The 19,027-nt window shown below is 37.7% G+C and overlaps 1 protein-coding gene across 15 annotated transcripts in view; it reads left to right on the forward strand.

Annotated features, from left to right (window-relative positions):
* Window positions 1–19,027, forward strand: part of FRYL (FRY like transcription coactivator) — a 171,322-nt gene that overhangs the window by 20,390 nt on the left and 131,905 nt on the right. For 6 of the 15 annotated variants that reach the window (XM_042053660.1, XM_042053664.1, XM_042053661.1 and 3 more), the window contains exon 1: window positions 12,325–12,554. The exons of 3 other annotated variants lie outside the window; for them this stretch is intronic. In XM_042053660.1, coding sequence (XP_041909594.1) covers window positions 12,377–12,554 — 178 coding nt within the window. In that variant the 5' untranslated portion in view covers window positions 12,325–12,376. Of the gene's footprint in view, window positions 1–4,917; window positions 5,031–12,323; window positions 12,555–19,027 lie in introns of those variants that run through there. 6 more of the 15 variants (XM_042053663.1, XM_042053667.1, XM_042053668.1 and 3 more) reach the window with 3 other exon arrangements.

Genomic DNA, 19,027 nt, shown 5'->3' on the forward strand with positions numbered 1-19,027 from the left:
TTTTGGACTATTTCTCAGTAATTATTGTGCTTTTTAACCTTGCTGCCAGATGTTTAAAAAGCAATCAGGTAGTAGGTTTAAAGCAAATTTCTTAGCACTGGGTCCACAGCTTTTTATATCTATTGTTTTCTGTATTAAAAGCCTACTGTGTTTTGTATAGGCAATAAACATGTGTTTGGGGTTTCTTTTTGGTTTTCACTTTAGTATGAAGTTGTCTTTCAGGGTCTATTTTCCTGTTGGAGAATGCAGAGAGAGTTTTATCTCAAGTGCTTTCCTTTAAAAATGTGTGATAAGGAAAAATAACATATAGGTGGAAAAATGTGCCAGCTGCCAATCTTCAGTGTTACTAATTTAATCCCTGAAATCAGTTCCCTGATCAGCCTTGGTGCTCAGGGCTTTATCCAGTCAGGTCTTGAAAAGCTCACATGACCTCTGTAAAATTGTCTGGAGCACCAGTTATGCTGAAAAGCCTATTTCTGTAAATGCGATTCCTGAACAATATTCAAAATAATTAATGTGCCTGTTAATACTTGACAAGCATTTTTGCAAGTATAGCACCTAAGTTTGGTTAATTTATTTTTCAGCATAATTAATAAAGGACCATCACAAGGAGAAAAGTGTGGTGGTTTTTTAAAATGTATTTTATTTAAAAAAAAATCATCTTATTCTTTCTTTTCTTTTTTCTTCTCCTTAAATGAACATCTAGGATTAAAGCAGTACTTGGTACTCACTACCCTGCTCAGCAGTTTCATTAGTTGTGTTTATATAAACTCTAAAGCGGACATTGGAAAAATAAACAGAAAATTCAAGTTCTTTTTTTATCACAAAGTTTCTATTAAGATACAGCTCAGTGAGCCTCACTTTTAATAAGGCTTTTTGTGGGCTTTCCCCCCTGCCTCCTGCTTCATTTGAACATTAGTTCTCACTCTGATGCCTGACTAGAGAGGTATGTTTCTGCTGAAGAGCTTCGTAGACTGTACCTAATTGTACTGACAAATGACTTGCAGTGACAAATGCCTCACAGTCAATGCCTCATGTTGTTCAAAAAATGTTGAACATCTGAGGCACATCACATCTACCAAACAAACCCCAGAAGATGGAAATGATAATAGTGACACACAAGAGCTGCTTAATCTGGGAAGTGGGAAAGTGTCTTGTCAGACTAGAGGGGAAAAGAACTGTTGAACCGGTCTGGTAGGATTTACCTTCCTCAGGATTCTGGGGACTTTGTGCTTTGTTTTTGTTTGTTTGGGTTTTCTTTTTAGGCAGCATTCAACATTCATAAATTTTCTGCTTTCAACATTTTGTAACGCTTTTTCATTTAGAACTTATTTTCTGGCATGAAGAACAGCTGTATATCTTGATAATGAATGATAAATTTTAGTTTGATTGATTTTTCTTTTGACCACTTTTTTTTAAATGTAATCTGCTTGCATATTGAGCATAATATACATGGCACTACCTTTAGGTGTTTTTTAACACCTAAAGTGAAATACATTTGGCCTTCAAAGGGGCTAGACCTGTGGTGAATTTCTTTTAGAAAAGTCTCATTATGCATCAGCAGGAAGATGGTGGTGAAGAACAAAACAAGTACGTCAAAGATAAGACAATGATAGGCATTTTCTTTCAGAGGTTTGGGTAAAGCACAAGTGATGCAGCTACTTCTGGTATCTCCTATGTAGCTGCAGAGCTTTCCTGTGGAAACTCTGAGTTCCCCTCCCTTGTGCCCCTGCCCATCAGGGCTTAATACATCTTGCCTTGTTTGGCCCAGGGCGATTTCCATGTACAGTGCACCACTGGTCATGAAGTTCTTGTCTCTGCTATCCTTAGATCGTCCTCAGTAATGCTCTGGCTCAGAAATGCCTAATGAAGTGCAGCAAGCCTCACTTCTGATGCAGAACTGTTGTTTTGATTTGAGCCACTCCTTAAAGAATATAAGAATTCAGTCTAAAACATACAGCAGACTTAAGCAAGGAATAACAGGGTTGTGCGAGGAAAGGAGCCTTCTCCCTTTCAGGTGTACTTAGCTCCTATTCTTAATTTTAACCACATTTAATTGGCTCTTCTGTGTGAGTGATGAAAGCTAGCATGAACAAAATGACAGTCTTGACACCACTTTTGCATTTCCTCAAGGAGGAAGTAATTCCAATCTTGGAAAACTTTTGGGAAAGAATCCTCCTGTCTTTCGCTATTACAATTACTAGTCTTTTGTTATTAAAAGTCACAAGTGAAGAAAACACTCAGGTCTTCTTTAGTCTTTCTGCTCTCATCAGATGACCGGAGCATCATTTTTTTTCTTTAAAGAAAGGAATTTTTGCCTTCCTTGGTGCTCACGTTCAGCCAGGTCCTTAAATTGCAGTGGTTTCCTCTCTGCTCTTCAAAGGCAGCTTATTTTTCTCCTTCTTGCTTCTAACAGGAACAGGCTTAACCTCTCCTTCAGATAGGTGTAATACAGCAATTCTCTTCCATAATAAGGAGTTCTTTCATAAACCTTTTACAATACATGCCAATCTCATACATGTTTCTTCTGGCATTAGAAATTAGAATAATCCTTTTAATCTGATGATATGTGCGAGTTAAAAGTATGCCGCCACTCTTTTGTCTTAGTCTGTACTTTACAACTTATCACTCACAATACGTTTGTCTGTTCCATAGATCTACCTTAATGTATGATACTTGGGTAGAACTATAGATACAAGGAAGTGCCCTTTGAGCATTTCTGTTGCCCCCAGGTGATTGCCAGAATGCCTGAGCAGTGGAGCATGTGTGTAGGAACAGTGACTTTGCCTTGACTACTGTCTTTTAAGCAAAAGTCTGTTCACTCACCTTCTGAAGCTGCAAAGTTAGCATGCTGTGTATTGCTTCTGTTTTTTAAATTTTATTTATTTATGGTTTACCTCTCTGCAATTTTATGAGCTTTACTGTGATAATATGACTATATTTAGCAAGCAAATCTGCATGGTTGTACATAAGTACATAAATATTCCATATAGGGTAAAAATTGATGTTTTCTCTTGGGTGGCTCAACAATTTTTTGGTTTAGTTCCTTCGTCTTTCTATGTGTTTGTTTAGTGACTTTGCTATACTGAGAATTAGTTATTCTAGCAGTGCTTTTAGCAACTGTGTTTAGTTACTTGCTAATAATCAAAAATTGTTTGGTTTCAAACGTAGGGGTTTTTTCTTCCTTTCTTACTAGAAACATTTTTGAACTTTAATTTAGTAGTTTAGTTGGACCCCTGTTTCATCCAAGTATGTTGCAGCCTTCCAAATAGGAAATTAGATTTCATGTAACATCTAACACTGAAAGTTAGAATTTCCTCTCCTGTGCTCAAAGTCCTGAAACCAAAACCTCACCAAACCTAAACTACATCTATTCTCTTTCCTTTATAGACATTATAAAAGTGGAAATTCTCCTCCTCTTTTCTTGTTTTCTGTTAAACATGAATGATATTTTGCAAATGTTTATGTATTTAAAGCTACAATACTGTGGTGCCCATAGGCCTATGTGGAATTCTACTGGGAGCATCCTCTGCAGTATCTGGTGTTTTGGTTGTTACTGATTTTTTTTTTCCCCTCTTCCTTAACACAGGAGACAATTGTATGTTAATTAGAAAACAAACCCAAACCCAACAAAAAACTTCCTGGTTTGTTCAATGGAAACAATATCCTTAAGCATTCTATGCTTGCTACACAAAAAAAGACTTTACTCTCTTTGAGGGGTACAAAATTTACATGGAGGAATTGCTTGAAATTAGTAGCAGGTGATGTATTACTATGGTAAATCATACTCAGTCATGTACTATCTGATAAGTAAGTTCCTTAAGTATCTAATTTTCCACCTGCCTTGGAATTTGATATAGTCATTGTGTGTCCCCAGTAAGGGGAAAGCATCTTGTTCAGACCAGGAGGGAATTTGTTTTCCTTTGATACAGGTGCTAATCTTTTATAAGCCACAAATGTTGAAGGCTTCAGCCCACAGTACCATAGTACAATTACATTTAGTGTAAGATTGGGGCTGTTTTCTATTCAAGTCAAATTGCATAGTTCTGGCAGCAGCATTTATTCTTTGTGGTTATGTTCAGATTATCAAGTGGAAATGCATTCAAGTATCTAAGTAAAAAGAAGGGGCAAAGACATTTGTATTGCAGAAGAACTGGTGTGCTGTTGCTTTACACTGAAGGAAGTCTTTCATTCATTATTTAAATAGGAATAATACTTTTTAAAAATCAAAACTTGGGTATTTTCAATTGAGGAATCTTGTAATGCTTTAGAGATTATTATTTGTGTCTGACATAGAAAAGAAGGGAGAAGGTTTAAAGTTCTGTCCCAACATATATGTGGGCAAACATACAGTATCTAACTTTTTAAAAATATATTCTGTTAGGAAGATAGATACAATAGTTTTAACTACCTCTAGCTAAGAGTAACTTTCTGAAGTCTCACAGCACCTCTCTGTGAGAAATAATTTGTTCATCAGCTTGATTTAGCTACCATTGTACAAATGGTTAACAAATATCTAACTTAAGAAAATGAAGTACTTATTTCTTCTTTGACTAATTTTAATATTAATCCATAAATCTTGATCTCTACTGGGACATCCTTCTTTCGACATAGTGGTTTTGTTATGAGAGAGATATGACATTATGAAATTCTATATAGGAGAACTATATATTGTGTGAGATTTATAAATCCATTGCTCCACAGCTAGTATAAATCCTGTAATAAATATATTTCACTATATATATAGTGCTTTAGAGTTTTAGTAGTATGGTCTGTATAACCGAGCCTAAACTAGTAGAGACTTGAGCATGTCAATCCACATGAATAGAGTGGTGAATGCAGCCACCCAGGTGGGTTGGTTTTGTTTTTTTTCAAGTAGGTTGAATATTAGTTTCTACTTTCTGTTTTGCCATGTAGATTAAACTTCCTTTGGCCATGTTTCAAGAACCCAGTTAATTTTGGAAGAGAAGAACTAAAATAGATGAGACTGGATGAATGCTCGGTAAACCAAGACAGAACCTGTATTTAATGTAGGTGTTGAGAACTTTTTCATTGATATTGCAAATGGAGCTTATTCTATGAACTCACTAAGCATGGTTTTCTTTTTTTTGCATTTAAATATGCCTGCCTTGTATAAAATTTTAAGCAATAAACTAAAGCTAGGTTAGGCTTGGTAAGGGAAGCAAGATAAGTGTGCTGTATGCAGTTTTGGGATTGGAATGAAGGTTATTTTGAACAGTGGAGTATAGATTTCCTTGCCATTTGACTTTTATGCTGTGTACATGATTTTAAAAGTTGGCCATTCAAACATGAGTAATTTCTTCTACAGATGTGTGCTGTTATCTAGTGCTAGAGAAACTCTTAACAGAAACAGTGACGATGGCTGTGAAAATAATAAACTCAACAGCCCAAATATTTATTTAAGAAATACATGTTGAACCACTGTCTTGAGTAATTCTGGAAATATATGTGTGTGCTTGGTCTCTAGTTATCGCTTACTGTCTATGTTCTGACTGTTCTATGCATTAACAATTGGCAACTCTAGTTTTTCTGTAAAGCACTTAAAAGGCTTTTGGTAAAGGTTTTCAGGTCTCAACTCCTTAGAGATCCAATTTCATAGCAGTGTTGCCATTGTTGCTCTGGCTTAGTAGTAGCTGTTCCACAGAACCTTTGGTTTTAAAATGTTGCTAATTTTAATGTTCTTTATACAGAGATATCAACATCAAGGTTGTCATAACTCACGTTGATTATTTTATAAGAAAAAAAAATCTGGCCACTTCTTTGTTATGGGATTGTGTAATGATGCCTTCTCTTGCTGTTTCTACTTGCATGGAAATGCGTATGGTTCAGGTTATTTACTGCTGCAGGTTCTTATTTGAAGAAAAATCTGCCAGTGGGAGAAATTCATAGGTATGGAAGATCTTGTGTGGTGTATCAGGACTTGGAACAAGCAAGAGGTTAGCCACAGGAAGCCCAGATCCTTATCCTGACTGATTGTAGAAGCTGTGGGATAGACAATACCTTGATCTTCTCAGGAACTCCTAATGAGTTCAGGAAAGCATTGTATTCTTGCATGTGACCTCAAGATAAGAACAGTTAAAACTTAATGCATAAATGGTAAAAATTTTGGGGCTTTTTTATTAAGCAGAATAATACTGTATTCAGTCAGTGAACATAACAGTTGTTTTATGTTCAACTGCTGATGGATATCTTTTGACAGATACTTCTATTTTATTTCATATTAATGCTAGATAAAGCCAGATTCTGAAACCCCCCCTCAAATAATTCCCAGAGATCTGCAGCCTTCCAAAGAAAAAGCCCCACAACTTGCTCCAAAAGGATCTCCAGCCCCCAATATAAAGCAAATAAATACAACCTAAGTGTTTGAAAGAAAAGTGAAACTTTACCAGAAACTGACAGTTGTTTGTTTCTTTCATTTCTCAGGAAATAGCTAGGTGTGTCTAAGAAAAGCATCGGGATAATTGAAACTATTTACATTTTTACATTAAAAAAAGCAGTAAACCTAAACTGTAGAAAGGTTAAATGGCTTAATTTTAAAATATTTTGTATGCAAAATAATAGCTACAACAAGTTTGCACTGATATAGAAATAGTTTATTGCAAAATTGCACATTGATTTGTCCCTGGTTGGTTTTTTTCTGTGAAATTACATTAATTGAACTTAACCAAGGAAGCTATTAATGCCAAGTAGCTTAGGCATTAACTGTGAAGTTAAGTGTGAGTTATATGAAGGATAGCCTCTTAAATATATTTTAGAAGTTTGAAAGAGACATGGAAAGTTAATTCCTTTAAATATGTTAGGTCCTTACATGTGGTTAGTGCAAATTGCCAAAAGATGAGATGACTCCACAATATTACACTATATACACTGTTTTATCCCTGTGTGTTTGTTTTTCTAGGCTATGTTCTTTGTTCAAATTTCTCTATCTAAAAGAAAAAAAGAGAGCTATGTGACAGTTGTAGTTCTAAAGCAAAAAGGCTTGCCATTTAAAAAAAGTGCAGCATATACAGAGGAAGAAACAGGGTTTCTCTTCCCTACCCATGCAGTCTTCTCTGTGAAATTATGTGTGTCCTACTATTTGCCTAGCAGGTAAAACATGGATGTCCAGTACCCACTACCTCTCATGAGTTTAATGCAGGTGTGTTAATTTATACCTGCAGGCTGGACTGTTTGATTTCTAACTCTACTGCTTTATTCTGCTTTCAGTTTGTATCATCTTCTCTTCTAAGAATCAAGAAGAAACTTCCCGTACTTGTGTTTTTCTCCTAAATATTTGGGTGTTCTTGTAGTTGCTGTATTTCCTTAGCAGATTCACTCCCCTGTGAAACAGTGATGTCAGGGTGAAATGAGGAAGTTGGTGAAAATAGTAGTGTTTATTTGGTGCACACTGATGCTGTGTTCAGTATGTCTTATATGCTATGTTCAGTATGGGATGCATAGTTAACGCCTTTAATCTCAAGGAATATTAAAGTTTCTTGAAGAGCTGCAAACAGAGACAACTGCATCGCTTGGCCTGCTCACCCTTTCAAAAGGCAAAACTTGCACCCTTTCTATGCTGCTTTCTTGTTGAAACTCCTTTGGTGATGCCTCCAGTACCAGTGTCCTAGCAGGAGGGATAGTTTTGCTTTGTAGGTTTTTGTTTTGGTGGGGTGGTGGGTTTTTTTGGAAGGGAATGTTGATGGTTTTTTGGGGGTTGTTTTGGTGTGTTGTTCTGTCCAGTTACCATTGTCCCGTTGCTGAGAAGCTGGGAGAAAGTACAGGTTCTGTGTTTCTATAGATGTGCCACACCATAGCAGTGTTTACCTAAAGGGGAGATCATAGAATCGTTTAGGTTGGAAAAGATCTTTAAACCACCAAGGTTTGCAGTGTGACCTTCCACTTCGCTGGCACGGGAGCGCCTCCAGCTGCGTCCTCTGTCAGCGTGGTTGTACCAATGGCCGTATTGCCAGCATGGCTGTTGAGGAGTACATTCCTCGCGTGTGGCTCGGTGTGCAGCTCCAGGCTGAGCTCTGCTCTGCAACAAGAGGCCGTGAAGTGCCGACCCTTTGCACAATGAAGGGCACGGGGACCTGTGGTGCCAGCCAGGGGACTGGACACTCAGAGACACAGGGACGCGGCAGGAGCTGAGGACTCGGCTGGGAGACCCCCAACGGCCCTGCGTTTTGACTGTGAGGGTGTAAAAGCCAGGGGTTCCTTTGCTCGGGGTCCCTCCCCGGAGGCACCAGCTCAAGCTGTTGTGATTTGTTACACGGATGATTAAATTATTTTAAGGATCTGGACGTCTGAGACTCTGCTATGGGAACCCTGGGATAGAACATACAGGGAAACCTCGTCTGACTGTGAGTGCGAGGCGTGTATCTGCGAAGGGGTCTTCGTCCCAGCTCAGGTGGTGGCAGAGTGGTTCCCGCATGGGCGGACAGGGGAGTTTCCTTAACATAGCTGTATTTTCGAACATATGTTCCCACCGTGCCAAGCCAGCTCCCTGAACTTGTTGCCTTCTGCGGAGGTCCGTGGAATCGGGCGCAGTTCTCCTCTTCCCTGTGCCGGGGCGGTCTGTGCGGCACCGACAGGCGCACGCAGGTTACAAGCGGCCCGCTGATGAGGGCAGTGGCCCGGGCCGGCAGCTCGGGACCAGGAGGAGGACGAGCGGGAGGGCGGCGGGCGCAGTGCGGCCTCAGGCCGCGGGGGGGCGTTGCGCGCAAGGCCCTCCGGGCGGGGGCGCGGGGCTCCCCGGGAGAGCCGCGTTATTCCCTCAGCGGGCGTGCCTTGCACGATCCGGGTGGGAGCGGCGGCACCTCGCTTTCCCCCGCCCTCCAACACCCCCGGATCTCTCTTGATCTTACGCGTTAAATATAAAAGAACCTTTGCCCTCTCTCCCACAGCAGGTAGGGCTGGGCTGGCGTTTCTCTGGCACGGTGGGCAAGTTCTAGAAACGTTTTGTGTTAAAGCTGCAGGTTTGCAATGCACGCTTGCTCGGGAAGAGACCTGTCAAGACATGTTGTTTGTGGTAGGCTATAGGGCCTCTAGGCGATCTTCCAAAATTGTACTTCCCAGTGTCTTGTCTGGTTTATAATTGTCTTTTACTATTATCGTTGCTAATTCTAGGAATTCTCTACATATGTGAATTCAAGTCACTTGCAAGTAGTTCTCTCTCACATGGATCTTTCTTTCATTGACTGTTTTGTTTTTTCAGTATTTCTCGTTCTTGGGTTGTTCCTCCATCAGCAGGTTCACCTGCATCAATGGAATTCCCATGGACGTGGCCTTCTATGCACTCCTGCTAAACAGCTTGGCTGTTTGTGTCCTGAAAGATCAAATCCAAAGAGGCAGTGCTCTGAGAAGTGCTGTTACACTGTGATCATTCACTGTGTCTCCCACTATTATGCTTCTGCATGTTTCGTGATCTGTTTGTAATCCCTTCTGATGCGAAGTCCTGCTTTGTGGATTCCTGTTAGTGACAGGTGCAGAGCTCAGACATTATCTTGCACAGCTAGTGATATATACATCAAGAACCATGGCAGGGAGAGCCTGAATGACCTCAGCAGGCACTTCAGTGCAAAATCAGGGTCATCCTTTGAGTGTAACAGAAGTGGAATACACATGAGAAGACAACAAAGAACTTACTGTAATGCAAATAACAATTCTACCTAAGACCAAATCTTCTATTATTTTTAAAAATTTATTTAGAGGTTCCAGAATAAGAAAGTGTTAAAATTTATTGAATCAGGCTTTTTGTTGCCTGTTTTGGTTTTGTTTAAGGATGAATTTAGGTATAATAATTGTAAAACTTGTGATATGTTTTACACTGACAGATAATCTGTAAAACTTGCTCAGGTTGCATAGAACCCACAATTGTACATTGTACTGTTTAGGAAGATGATAAGAACAAATGTGAGGGAGGAGTGTATGTGAAATGACATACCAAGGCAAAAACATAAGCCTTGCATCTTGCCTTCATTTTTTATAAAATGCTGTTTTCATAGAATGTTATGAAGTATGGAAGTTCTGGAGTTAAACTCCATCCATCCATATACATATATAAACATGCACATATGTGTCCCCAACTATCTTCTGTTGAAAACTTCTTGATGTTCTTTTCTTAAGAGTCGAAAGCCACCCTGAAGGAAAACTCAGTCAAAAGCTTTGATAAATCTTTTTTGTATAAGCTTTATTAGTTTATCCTTAGTTTATTGGTTTAATCTTGAAATATGATCGTGGGTATGGAGGGTGGGTTCTATTACTTGCTTGTGTTTTGTGTCCTATTACTTGAAAGGCTGTTATTTTCTCATTTTAAAAAAATATCGTTTCAACACTTAATTGTTTTTTAAATTCATTACTCACGTATGCCGCATGTTGTGTAAAATGTCACACCTTGTGCACTTAATTTAAGTGATGGACTAGGTACTTCACGTGTGGTTAAGAGCACTTTGATATCTAGTTTGAGCTTTTCAGAGGGTGTTTAAGATGGGTAGAAAGTGAAATACCTGGTTGCTCCATCTGTAAACTGCAGTCTGGCAGGTGGATGGTTGGAAGCATTCTCAGCCTTACAGAAGCATCTGAATTTCTGTCTTGTTCCCAAATGCTAGGAACTGCAAAGTAGCTTTGTGGCAGGATTTCAAGGGCAAAAAAAAAATTCTATAGAAAATAATGCTGTTACAAATAAATGATGGCTTGAGCTTGTAATGACTCATGATCTTTTGTAATCACAAATTGTCTTTGTGGTAATCTTTATTATTTGTTCCAACAATGCATAAACCCACTTCTCTGTAGTTTTTTTTTCTACTGTGGAAAAAATACTGTGAATGAAATCATTATAGGTAGAATTTTCTGCTTGATCTTCCTGCAGGAAGTAGTATTCTTGCAATGTGTCTTTTATGATAAGACATATCATATAAGGCCAGAATTTTGTATTCATTTATAAGAAAAAAATTGTGTAGATATTTGTATTCATTTACAAGGGGAATTTAGACTAACTTGAATATCTGGGGATTTTAATGCAGAATTGACTAGAAAAGACATTTTCAGTCTACATAGCACTTGAAAAATGTCTTAGGTGGCAACTTCAGTGAACTTGTACCAACTTTTTCAAGTTGTGGCGTTCTGAACCACAGATGTGGCGGTTGAATAAGACTGACAACTTAATCCAGTTGAGCAGTCCCTTGTGAGCATTTAACTGAAACTCTTGAGACCTAAAGCATGTTATGCTGCATACCTTTCATAGAATTTCTTTTTAAGAGCTAAACGACAGTAGTGAATTTCAGATTAAATACCTTCTTTTAAGGAATGTATAGAAGTGTGCTATGCTTCATGTGTAGCTTGGGTAATTGCAATGCATGCATTCAACAATGTCTTGGACCCTGAGCTGCATTCTTAAAAACAACAGAAGCATGCAGGCTGCCACTGAGATGTTTGGAGTGGGTATTTAGTGTATTTCCTCTGAGCAGTGTGTACAGTCTTTGGTGGTAAATGAGGTGGGAATATTGCCTAGTATTGTGTCTGTCTAAGTCTAGTACATAAAATCAAACAATGATACGTATTCCCAATTGTAGAAAGACTTAAGGAACATTCTTCTATGCTAATTAATTTATTTTGTCCTTGAACTTTCTGCTCCAAATGCAAGGCATCTTTCTTAATGGGTTCTTTAAGCTAAATACAAAACAACATTTGAACTTCCTGAAATAAAAACAAAATACTCAGCTAAACCAGGCATGTATGGAGAAGTAGCCCTAGGGATAAAGTGGATATTTGGACAAGAGGCAGGTTATTTCTGTACTTGTAGTTTTTTGGAAGGTGGTATGAATATTTTAAGTGGTAAAAATAGCACCAGAGTCCTTGCAAAACAGAACTTAATATATAATAAAAGTTAGCATTTTTGTAGTTAGTGGCTAAAACTTTGTGAGAATGTGAATGGCGATGTTATACACCAGCTTTACAAACAAAGTGCCTAGACTTTCTTAATGGTGTTATCTTTCAAATACAGATGAACACTCTTTGTGCATTTCATGAAAATTAAGAGCTATTGAACTCCGTCAGATATGAGTTTGCAAATGTGAATTTTCTTGGTGCTTAAAATTTTTGCAGTGCTAAATAGTGTCTCCTTGGCGTGCAGAGTTTAGCATGCGTTGGTTAATATACAGGCTTGGTGGTGTTTGGTTTTCTTATCAGTTCGCACAGTTAAATGTCTTTAAAATCTGCCTTGGAGCAGCTGGCTGGCAGCTGACGCTGCTGTTGGCACCACCCAGGTTTAACATGACATCACCAGGAGAAGTCCACCTCTGTGCTCAAGGAAGTTGATGTGGGAGCCTCGCTCCGTAAAGTGGAACGAAACTGCTGAGAACACAGAGGGCATGTAAAAATGGAATTCCTGAAAAAAATTGTTCCCACTGTTGCTCCTGGAGATGTTGTTCCGGATGTTGGGAGTACTGCCCGTGAAAGTTCTCCAAGGCTACTGAAGATGAGACGGGTCAGACTGTTTTCATTAGGACAGACAATAGATGAAGACGAGGAGACACATGTTTTACATCCTGAATACTGTATGTATCCATGTCATCAACCTGGTGAAAGCTGATTGCTAAGCTCTTTCTTCTGATCATGATTATTTTGCTAAATTGAAAAATTTGATTATAAAAGGCCTTTTTGTCAGAGTTCTTATGATAATGGTGTTTTGAGCTTTAGAACTACTTTATCATTGACACATTATCCTTTGTTAGTGACCTATGTGGAAGCAATTTTTCAGGATTTCTAATTTCACGATTTCTTCTTGTCTTTGCATGCCTGTGTGACTTTTTTTCCTCCTCTTTCTGGGATAAGAATCTGTTTAAGTTGTTAAACTGTAATGTATGTAAAATTAGGCACTAAATTGTCTAGACAGAAGCATGCTACACAGAGATCTGTGACTGCAGTGCAAGGTGTGAGTTTTGTGTCATCTTCTCTTTCCCTGCTTTTCTGGTCCCCTAAGTTTTCAGAGACTTTCCTTTTAAGAGGTTTTTTGTCTTGAGACAGTGTAAATTTCCCTTTTTTAGTGTTATGAAGATTGCATGTTTTTAGTAAACATAGTATGTAAATAAGTCAAGTAAGAAATGGATATTGTATAGAGAATTTTTAACCTTAAGAACATGGGTAAGGTTGCTTATATGATTTCTTTTCTTAAAATTTTTTTACTATGTGTTAGTGGCTAAATATTACAGTGTATTGTGCTAATAAAAAGTAGAATTAGTTCATGTTCCTTTTTCAGATAGTACAGCTGGGTGGTAATGGAAAATTCAGTTTTACTTTTTTTTTTCTTTTTGCCTTCATCTAAAATAGTGCAGCCTTGAGCCTTTATGGTCTTGGATTCTGCTGGCTGTCAGATGCAGTTTTTGCCCTTTGCTATGTGGTTGGATATTTTCAAGAATTAGCATGGCTTTTAAATTTTTTTCCTTACCTGCAGTTTTTTCCTTTCTGTGTGCAATGGTGGGAGATGGAGACATTCATCCATCTTACTGGGTGATGAAGTTACAGCCTTAGGGAATTAAGCTTGTGGTGGTGGGAGAAAAAGATTTCCTTGGAAAGACTTCTCTTAGCCTTTCTGATTGTAACGTGAACCACTTTTTTCAGTACATCAGGTTGAATAAGATGGGCAGCTGAGTAGAGCAGGGACAGTTCTGTTTTGTTAAACAAGTTGTTCCTGTGCACAGCAAATTACAAGTTAACATTGTGATGCTATGGATTATTAAAGGCTGCCTACAGAAAAAAGTCTGTTCAGGCTGCCTATATGCTTGAAAACTGATCAGAAGCCCATGGTGTCTGATGGCGAAGGTTTTTTAGCCTCATTTAACTTGGAATGCTGTACAACAGCCCTGGAGTTTACAGTTGGATATCACTGTGAATTTAATATCTCCACAGGTATATCTCATCAATTCTGCTTTATGCTCTATTCTCATTTCTTTATAGCTCTCAATTTAATTAAGATTTTATTCCAAATGTTGTAATTTCAGAAAAAATAGAATTGTCTTTGTGTCAGGTTAAAAGAAAATGCTATAGGCTGATTGAAGTTTGTAGACAAAACAGATACATTCATCTTTGTTCAGTGTTTTGTTGATCGCTCAAGCAAATGAGGATAATAAACACCGAATATACTAGTCTTACTGTTAAGGATTAATTTTCCTCTCTTGCACATTAAATATGCACCAAATGGTGACTATTAGGAGTAATTTTGTGGAAACCAGCAGTGCCTGACTAATATCGCTTAATAGTGTGATGTCATCATTTACGAAATGAAGACTTATCGTCTGTTCTGGGATCATGCTTTTACAATAGCAGATAGTAGCTGAATCCTCTTTAAATTATCTGCTTATTTCTATTTTTGTGTCTTGGTAATGGAATGAACTGCTCTGTTGGAATAGAGCAAAAGAACTACTGTGTTTACCAGTTGGGTATGCTACGGGAGGCAGGTGCTGACCAAACAGGTAATAAAACAATAGAATTATTTGAAAAAACATTGTAAGTGTTTACTTGCATAATGTTGTGGTGCAACATTATGCAGATGTGGTGTTAATGCACCACAGAATTTAATATAATGAAGCTGTTGAGGAGCTCAATAGTTTTTTAAAGCTAAGGTGGTTTGTCCTAATAATATGTTTAAATTTGAGAGTGAGTGGGGCTTAGGTTTTTTTTTCTTTTTACTTTCTGTTCCTTATTGCTGCTGTTTAAGAAATTTTTTTGTTTTGGTGAGAATTTAGGTGAAATACTGAGCCTGACAATTGTTTTTAAGTATAAACGTATTTTAGAAGTTCTCAAACAGACCAAGTAAAAAAAACTATTCCTGGCATCAAAATCATAAAAGTATTATTTTTATAATACCACCTATTTGGGTTTGCATCTAACTGACCTAAAAATTTTGGTTTTGCTTGTTACTAAAATATTTTTATATTGCCTTTCAAAATACTTAGTATATACTTTGTTTTGGAGCTGAAAATAGGGCCTTACAAATATGTGCTCTGTGATAAATCTTTTAAAATATGCAGTTTCCATGCGAATGGTTTCAAGTGTATTTTAGAAATCTTGTCAGAACTGTCTTTTTATAAGATTAGTAGAATTGTAGAAGAAAACCACAACTGACTTCTTGAAGTATTTGTATATGGCTGTATGCATTACAACGCTTAATAGAGGTTAGTAAAAGAACAGGCAGTTTTTTAAAATTTGTTCTAGCAATTAAGAGTTGGTATGTTCTCAGTTTTAAATTCTTTTTCAAAAAATCTACAATCCAAACAAAACACGCAAAGGTGAGCATGGAAGATTCAGATTGTGGCATTAAAGAAGGGAAACGCCACAACTGCCGTGTGTGAGCTGGCAAATGGCAGGTGTACCTGTGGTGTGTGAAAATGTGCCCTCCTGTTGCAGCTCTGTGCTTTGGTTGTGTTACAATGCAGGATAGCTACTACTGTGGAACTGTCTTAATGGCCAGCTCTGTAAGTCAAATCTGCAAGAACTGTAGAAGAGATGTTAATTTTACCAGTGATGTGAGTATTCTCACTGCTCACAGTGCCCGTGTTATTTCTGTGTATGGAAAACCTGCTTCCCTTCAAGTGCTTCTGCTAGGACAGCAAAAATAACCAACAGAAATGTGTTCTTTGGTGGTAAAGAAATGAGTAATGGAGCTGTAGCTGCCTCAGGGGGTTGGCAGCAGGGGCTGGATACACAGAAAGCACCTGTAAGCGCTGTGTGCCTATAATACCAGCAGCTCTGCAGGGCATATTCAGCTCCCAGTTGCATCTCTAATCAGCCCTGTACAGCAAAGGATGACCGGGGATGTGATGTTTATATGTGAAATAAAAGTCAGTTTCTGTACCCAAGTACAGAGTTTTGATTAGAAAAGACTGGAGGGCTTGGTGGGCAACTAAGTACCATGGCTTCCCCCCACAATCTCTGCTCACTTGCATTTAAAGACTGCTCCATAATACTGTTTGGGATCCAGAATACTATTTACATAAAAATCTCTAACCCTCTCTCCTTGTTTTCTTATCACTGCAGATAACATTGTTTTTGCTTGAGTAATGCCCCAGGAAATTGTTCTATGTATATTTTCCATAAGAAATAGTAGATGAACCTCTCCTAAGGGCCTTTGAAATCTGTGCTTAAAGCTCTTTGCAACAGAAGGTAGGGAAAGGAGATTTTGGTTCGGTTTTTGAGTGCGGTTTTACAAGCGGATCAGGCTGCTCTAACAGTTTGCTGTCAATGAAAAGGGCAGTCTCACTCACAGCTGTGCAGCCTTCCCCATCTCCTCTTGGGTTCTGGTGTGGCTTTTCCCTGAGCTGATTAATTTCACAAAGCCATCGGAAAATGTTCTCATATTTTTGGGGCAGTTTCTGAAATGAATCGGCAAGGGGAATCAACTTGCTGAAAGGGCCTTCTGGGTCAGTAGAAGGGACAGTAGTAGATGTCTTACCAAAAGTAGCAGTCACCTTCTGGATATGCTCTGTTTTAATTGATTTGTGGGAAATGAGCTCTTCAATATTTTAGATAAATGGAAAAACAAGCATCTCTCCAGAATTTTATTTTAAGTGCAGGGATGATATGTTTTATTATTATTGCTTATAAGCAGATAAAATGACCACTGGGTAAATGTTTCTTAAGGAAGGCATTAGCTTAACATGGAGTCAATAAAGAACTGAAGTAAGGTCCAGAAAGTCTTTTTAAAAGTAAGCTCAAGTGGAAAGAGAGTACGCCTCTGACTTGTGTATTTTACCATTAATACAGAAAATCGACTATAGTTGTGTTTAATTGTCTAAGAGACGTCTCAAATATGATTTTTGACTTTATTTTTTTGAAGATCTGTTTTTTTAAAATTGCGTACTTGACTAATATACTTCTGCTGTAGTTGTCTCAGGGTTTCATCTGTAGAATATATGCAGAAATTTACAGTGAATATACTTTAGTCAAGTGATGAAGTAATTGTAATGTAGTGCTTCATACAAGGTGTGTATCAGTACAAATCAAAGGTGGATCTAGAAGAAGTATTTCTTCATCCTCAACAGCTACTCATGTGGGGTATATTTATATAAATGTGTGGAGTATATGTATATAGTCAGGAGGTAATTCACTTGTTTTCTTCTGACACATGGTGAAGAGAATGTACCAATTTTTTTATTGCTATTGGTCACTTAATAGATTATCTTTGTATTGCATTTGCAGGGTCTGTTTTTATGCATCTTCTGGACTTCAAGCACTTAAAAGGTTTTCTCAGACATAAGAATGCTAGTATAAGCTTTCATGTGACAGCTGAATCAATGTAATGGCTCAGTGTTGTGAACAGGAGATGGGACCCTTCCACCTGTGTAATTGTCTTGTATATTAATTTTTGGTATTCCTGTTGCATATCTGTCTTTGGTGAGACTATTCAACTTGCTAAACCAAGAGGAAACTCCCGCTTTCCTTCCAGTACCAGTGGACAGGCAGCAAACTGGAACACTGTGAAAAATAACCAACAGCAAATTTAGGAAGTGAATGTCAGTAAACCTGCCGTTTGGACTTTGTTTTTCTGTTCTTTTTGACTTTCTGTCCTGCAGATTGTAAAGTGAAAAGTAAGAAGTAATAAAATCTCTAGTTTATTAATGGGAAAAAATAAAGGTGAAATTGGACAATATTTAGCTGCAAATATTCTTTGAAATGTTACCTTTAGGCTAATTCTTTGAAATAATGCAGATGAAATTTAGTGGGAGGATTGTAAATAAAGGAAACATCTCTTGAGCTTTCCAATCTACAATTATTTTTACGGTAGTTGTGAGAGGGACAAAATAATGCTTTTAACTTGAAGGAGAGGGGAGAGACATGATACATGTAGGGGATGTGAGAAAATTTAACATCGACAGAAAAACAAGCAAGTTTTCAGGGGATTCTACGAAAGCTGATTAAGGAGAGTTGTGAAGTGCTGAAGTCAACAAGATGTGGACAAACTTGTTGCAAAAATAGTATCTGCTACTGTAAAACTGTTCGATGATATACTGGAAATACAAGAACAAAAATACTCTTTTAAATTCTTTGTGTCTAAGGTGTCCACAGGCCTTGAAAGTGACATTTTGAGAGGGAGAGAAGAGTTTAGCATGTTGTTCCTTTTTGATTTATACTGTAAATATCTTGTACATAGAATAGATTTTAAAATTTAACCTGCTATCAATTATGTCTGTTAGTGATCTCAAGGTAGAGTATGTAAAAGGCTGGACAGCATGTAAAGTAAAAGTATCAGCTTATTTTTAAGGAGCTGTTTTCCTTAAGATAAAGAACTGTTATCCTTTAAAACATTAAAATTGATCTATGGGCTAAAAAATCCCAACTAATATCCTCCTAATGCTCATGAATGTATTTGAAAGGTCAGTATAGTATTTACTAGCAGGATTAATTCAGCAACTGCGTATGAAGATGCCATGCTCGTGATACCAGCAATTCAGATTAAAGTTACAGAAAGATTAGAACTGGAACATTGTTAAATAGTTTTTAATTTTTCACTTGAAAAATAAGTCTGTGTTTCAAATGGAAAAGTTTTAGTTTGTAGGTGATCAGATAAGTCTTAGTCTCCTTTAGGGGTGATTTTTCTATTTCTAATGAAAATGTGAATTTTAAGTGGAAAAGTCAGGACATTTTTCAGTAATTTATATTCTTGATGACTGTTGGTAATTTCTGTTGGCTGCATTTGCTTATTGTTTCATGTCTTGGTTTGTAAGCTTCTATGTTTCCAGTTGCTTTTGTTCTAAGCTCTTCAATAACAGGATGATTCTTACCCTGTGAGTTCTAACTTTGTATGTGTTCCTGTATTATGGGGATCCAAACTGAGGGAAAAAGAATTTCAACTACTTCCTCGTAATCAAGGGCTACTTTGGAAAGCCTTTCCACTTTCAGTAAATGTCATTCTTTGTGTGTGTAACTTAGCACTGAATAGCCTCTAGCTGCTCTTCAGGTAAGAATATGTTCTCTCAAGTAGTAAATGTTATTGAAGAATAGCTGTGATTTGGGAAGTAGCGTTAGCAGCGTT

This window comes from Corvus kubaryi, unplaced genomic scaffold, assembly GCF_017639235.1.
Source record: "Corvus kubaryi isolate FWS band 111438036 unplaced genomic scaffold, C.kubaryi_AGA036_p1.0 split1-131, whole genome shotgun sequence".
NCBI classification, from domain to species: Eukaryota; Metazoa; Chordata; class Aves; order Passeriformes; family Corvidae; genus Corvus; species Corvus kubaryi.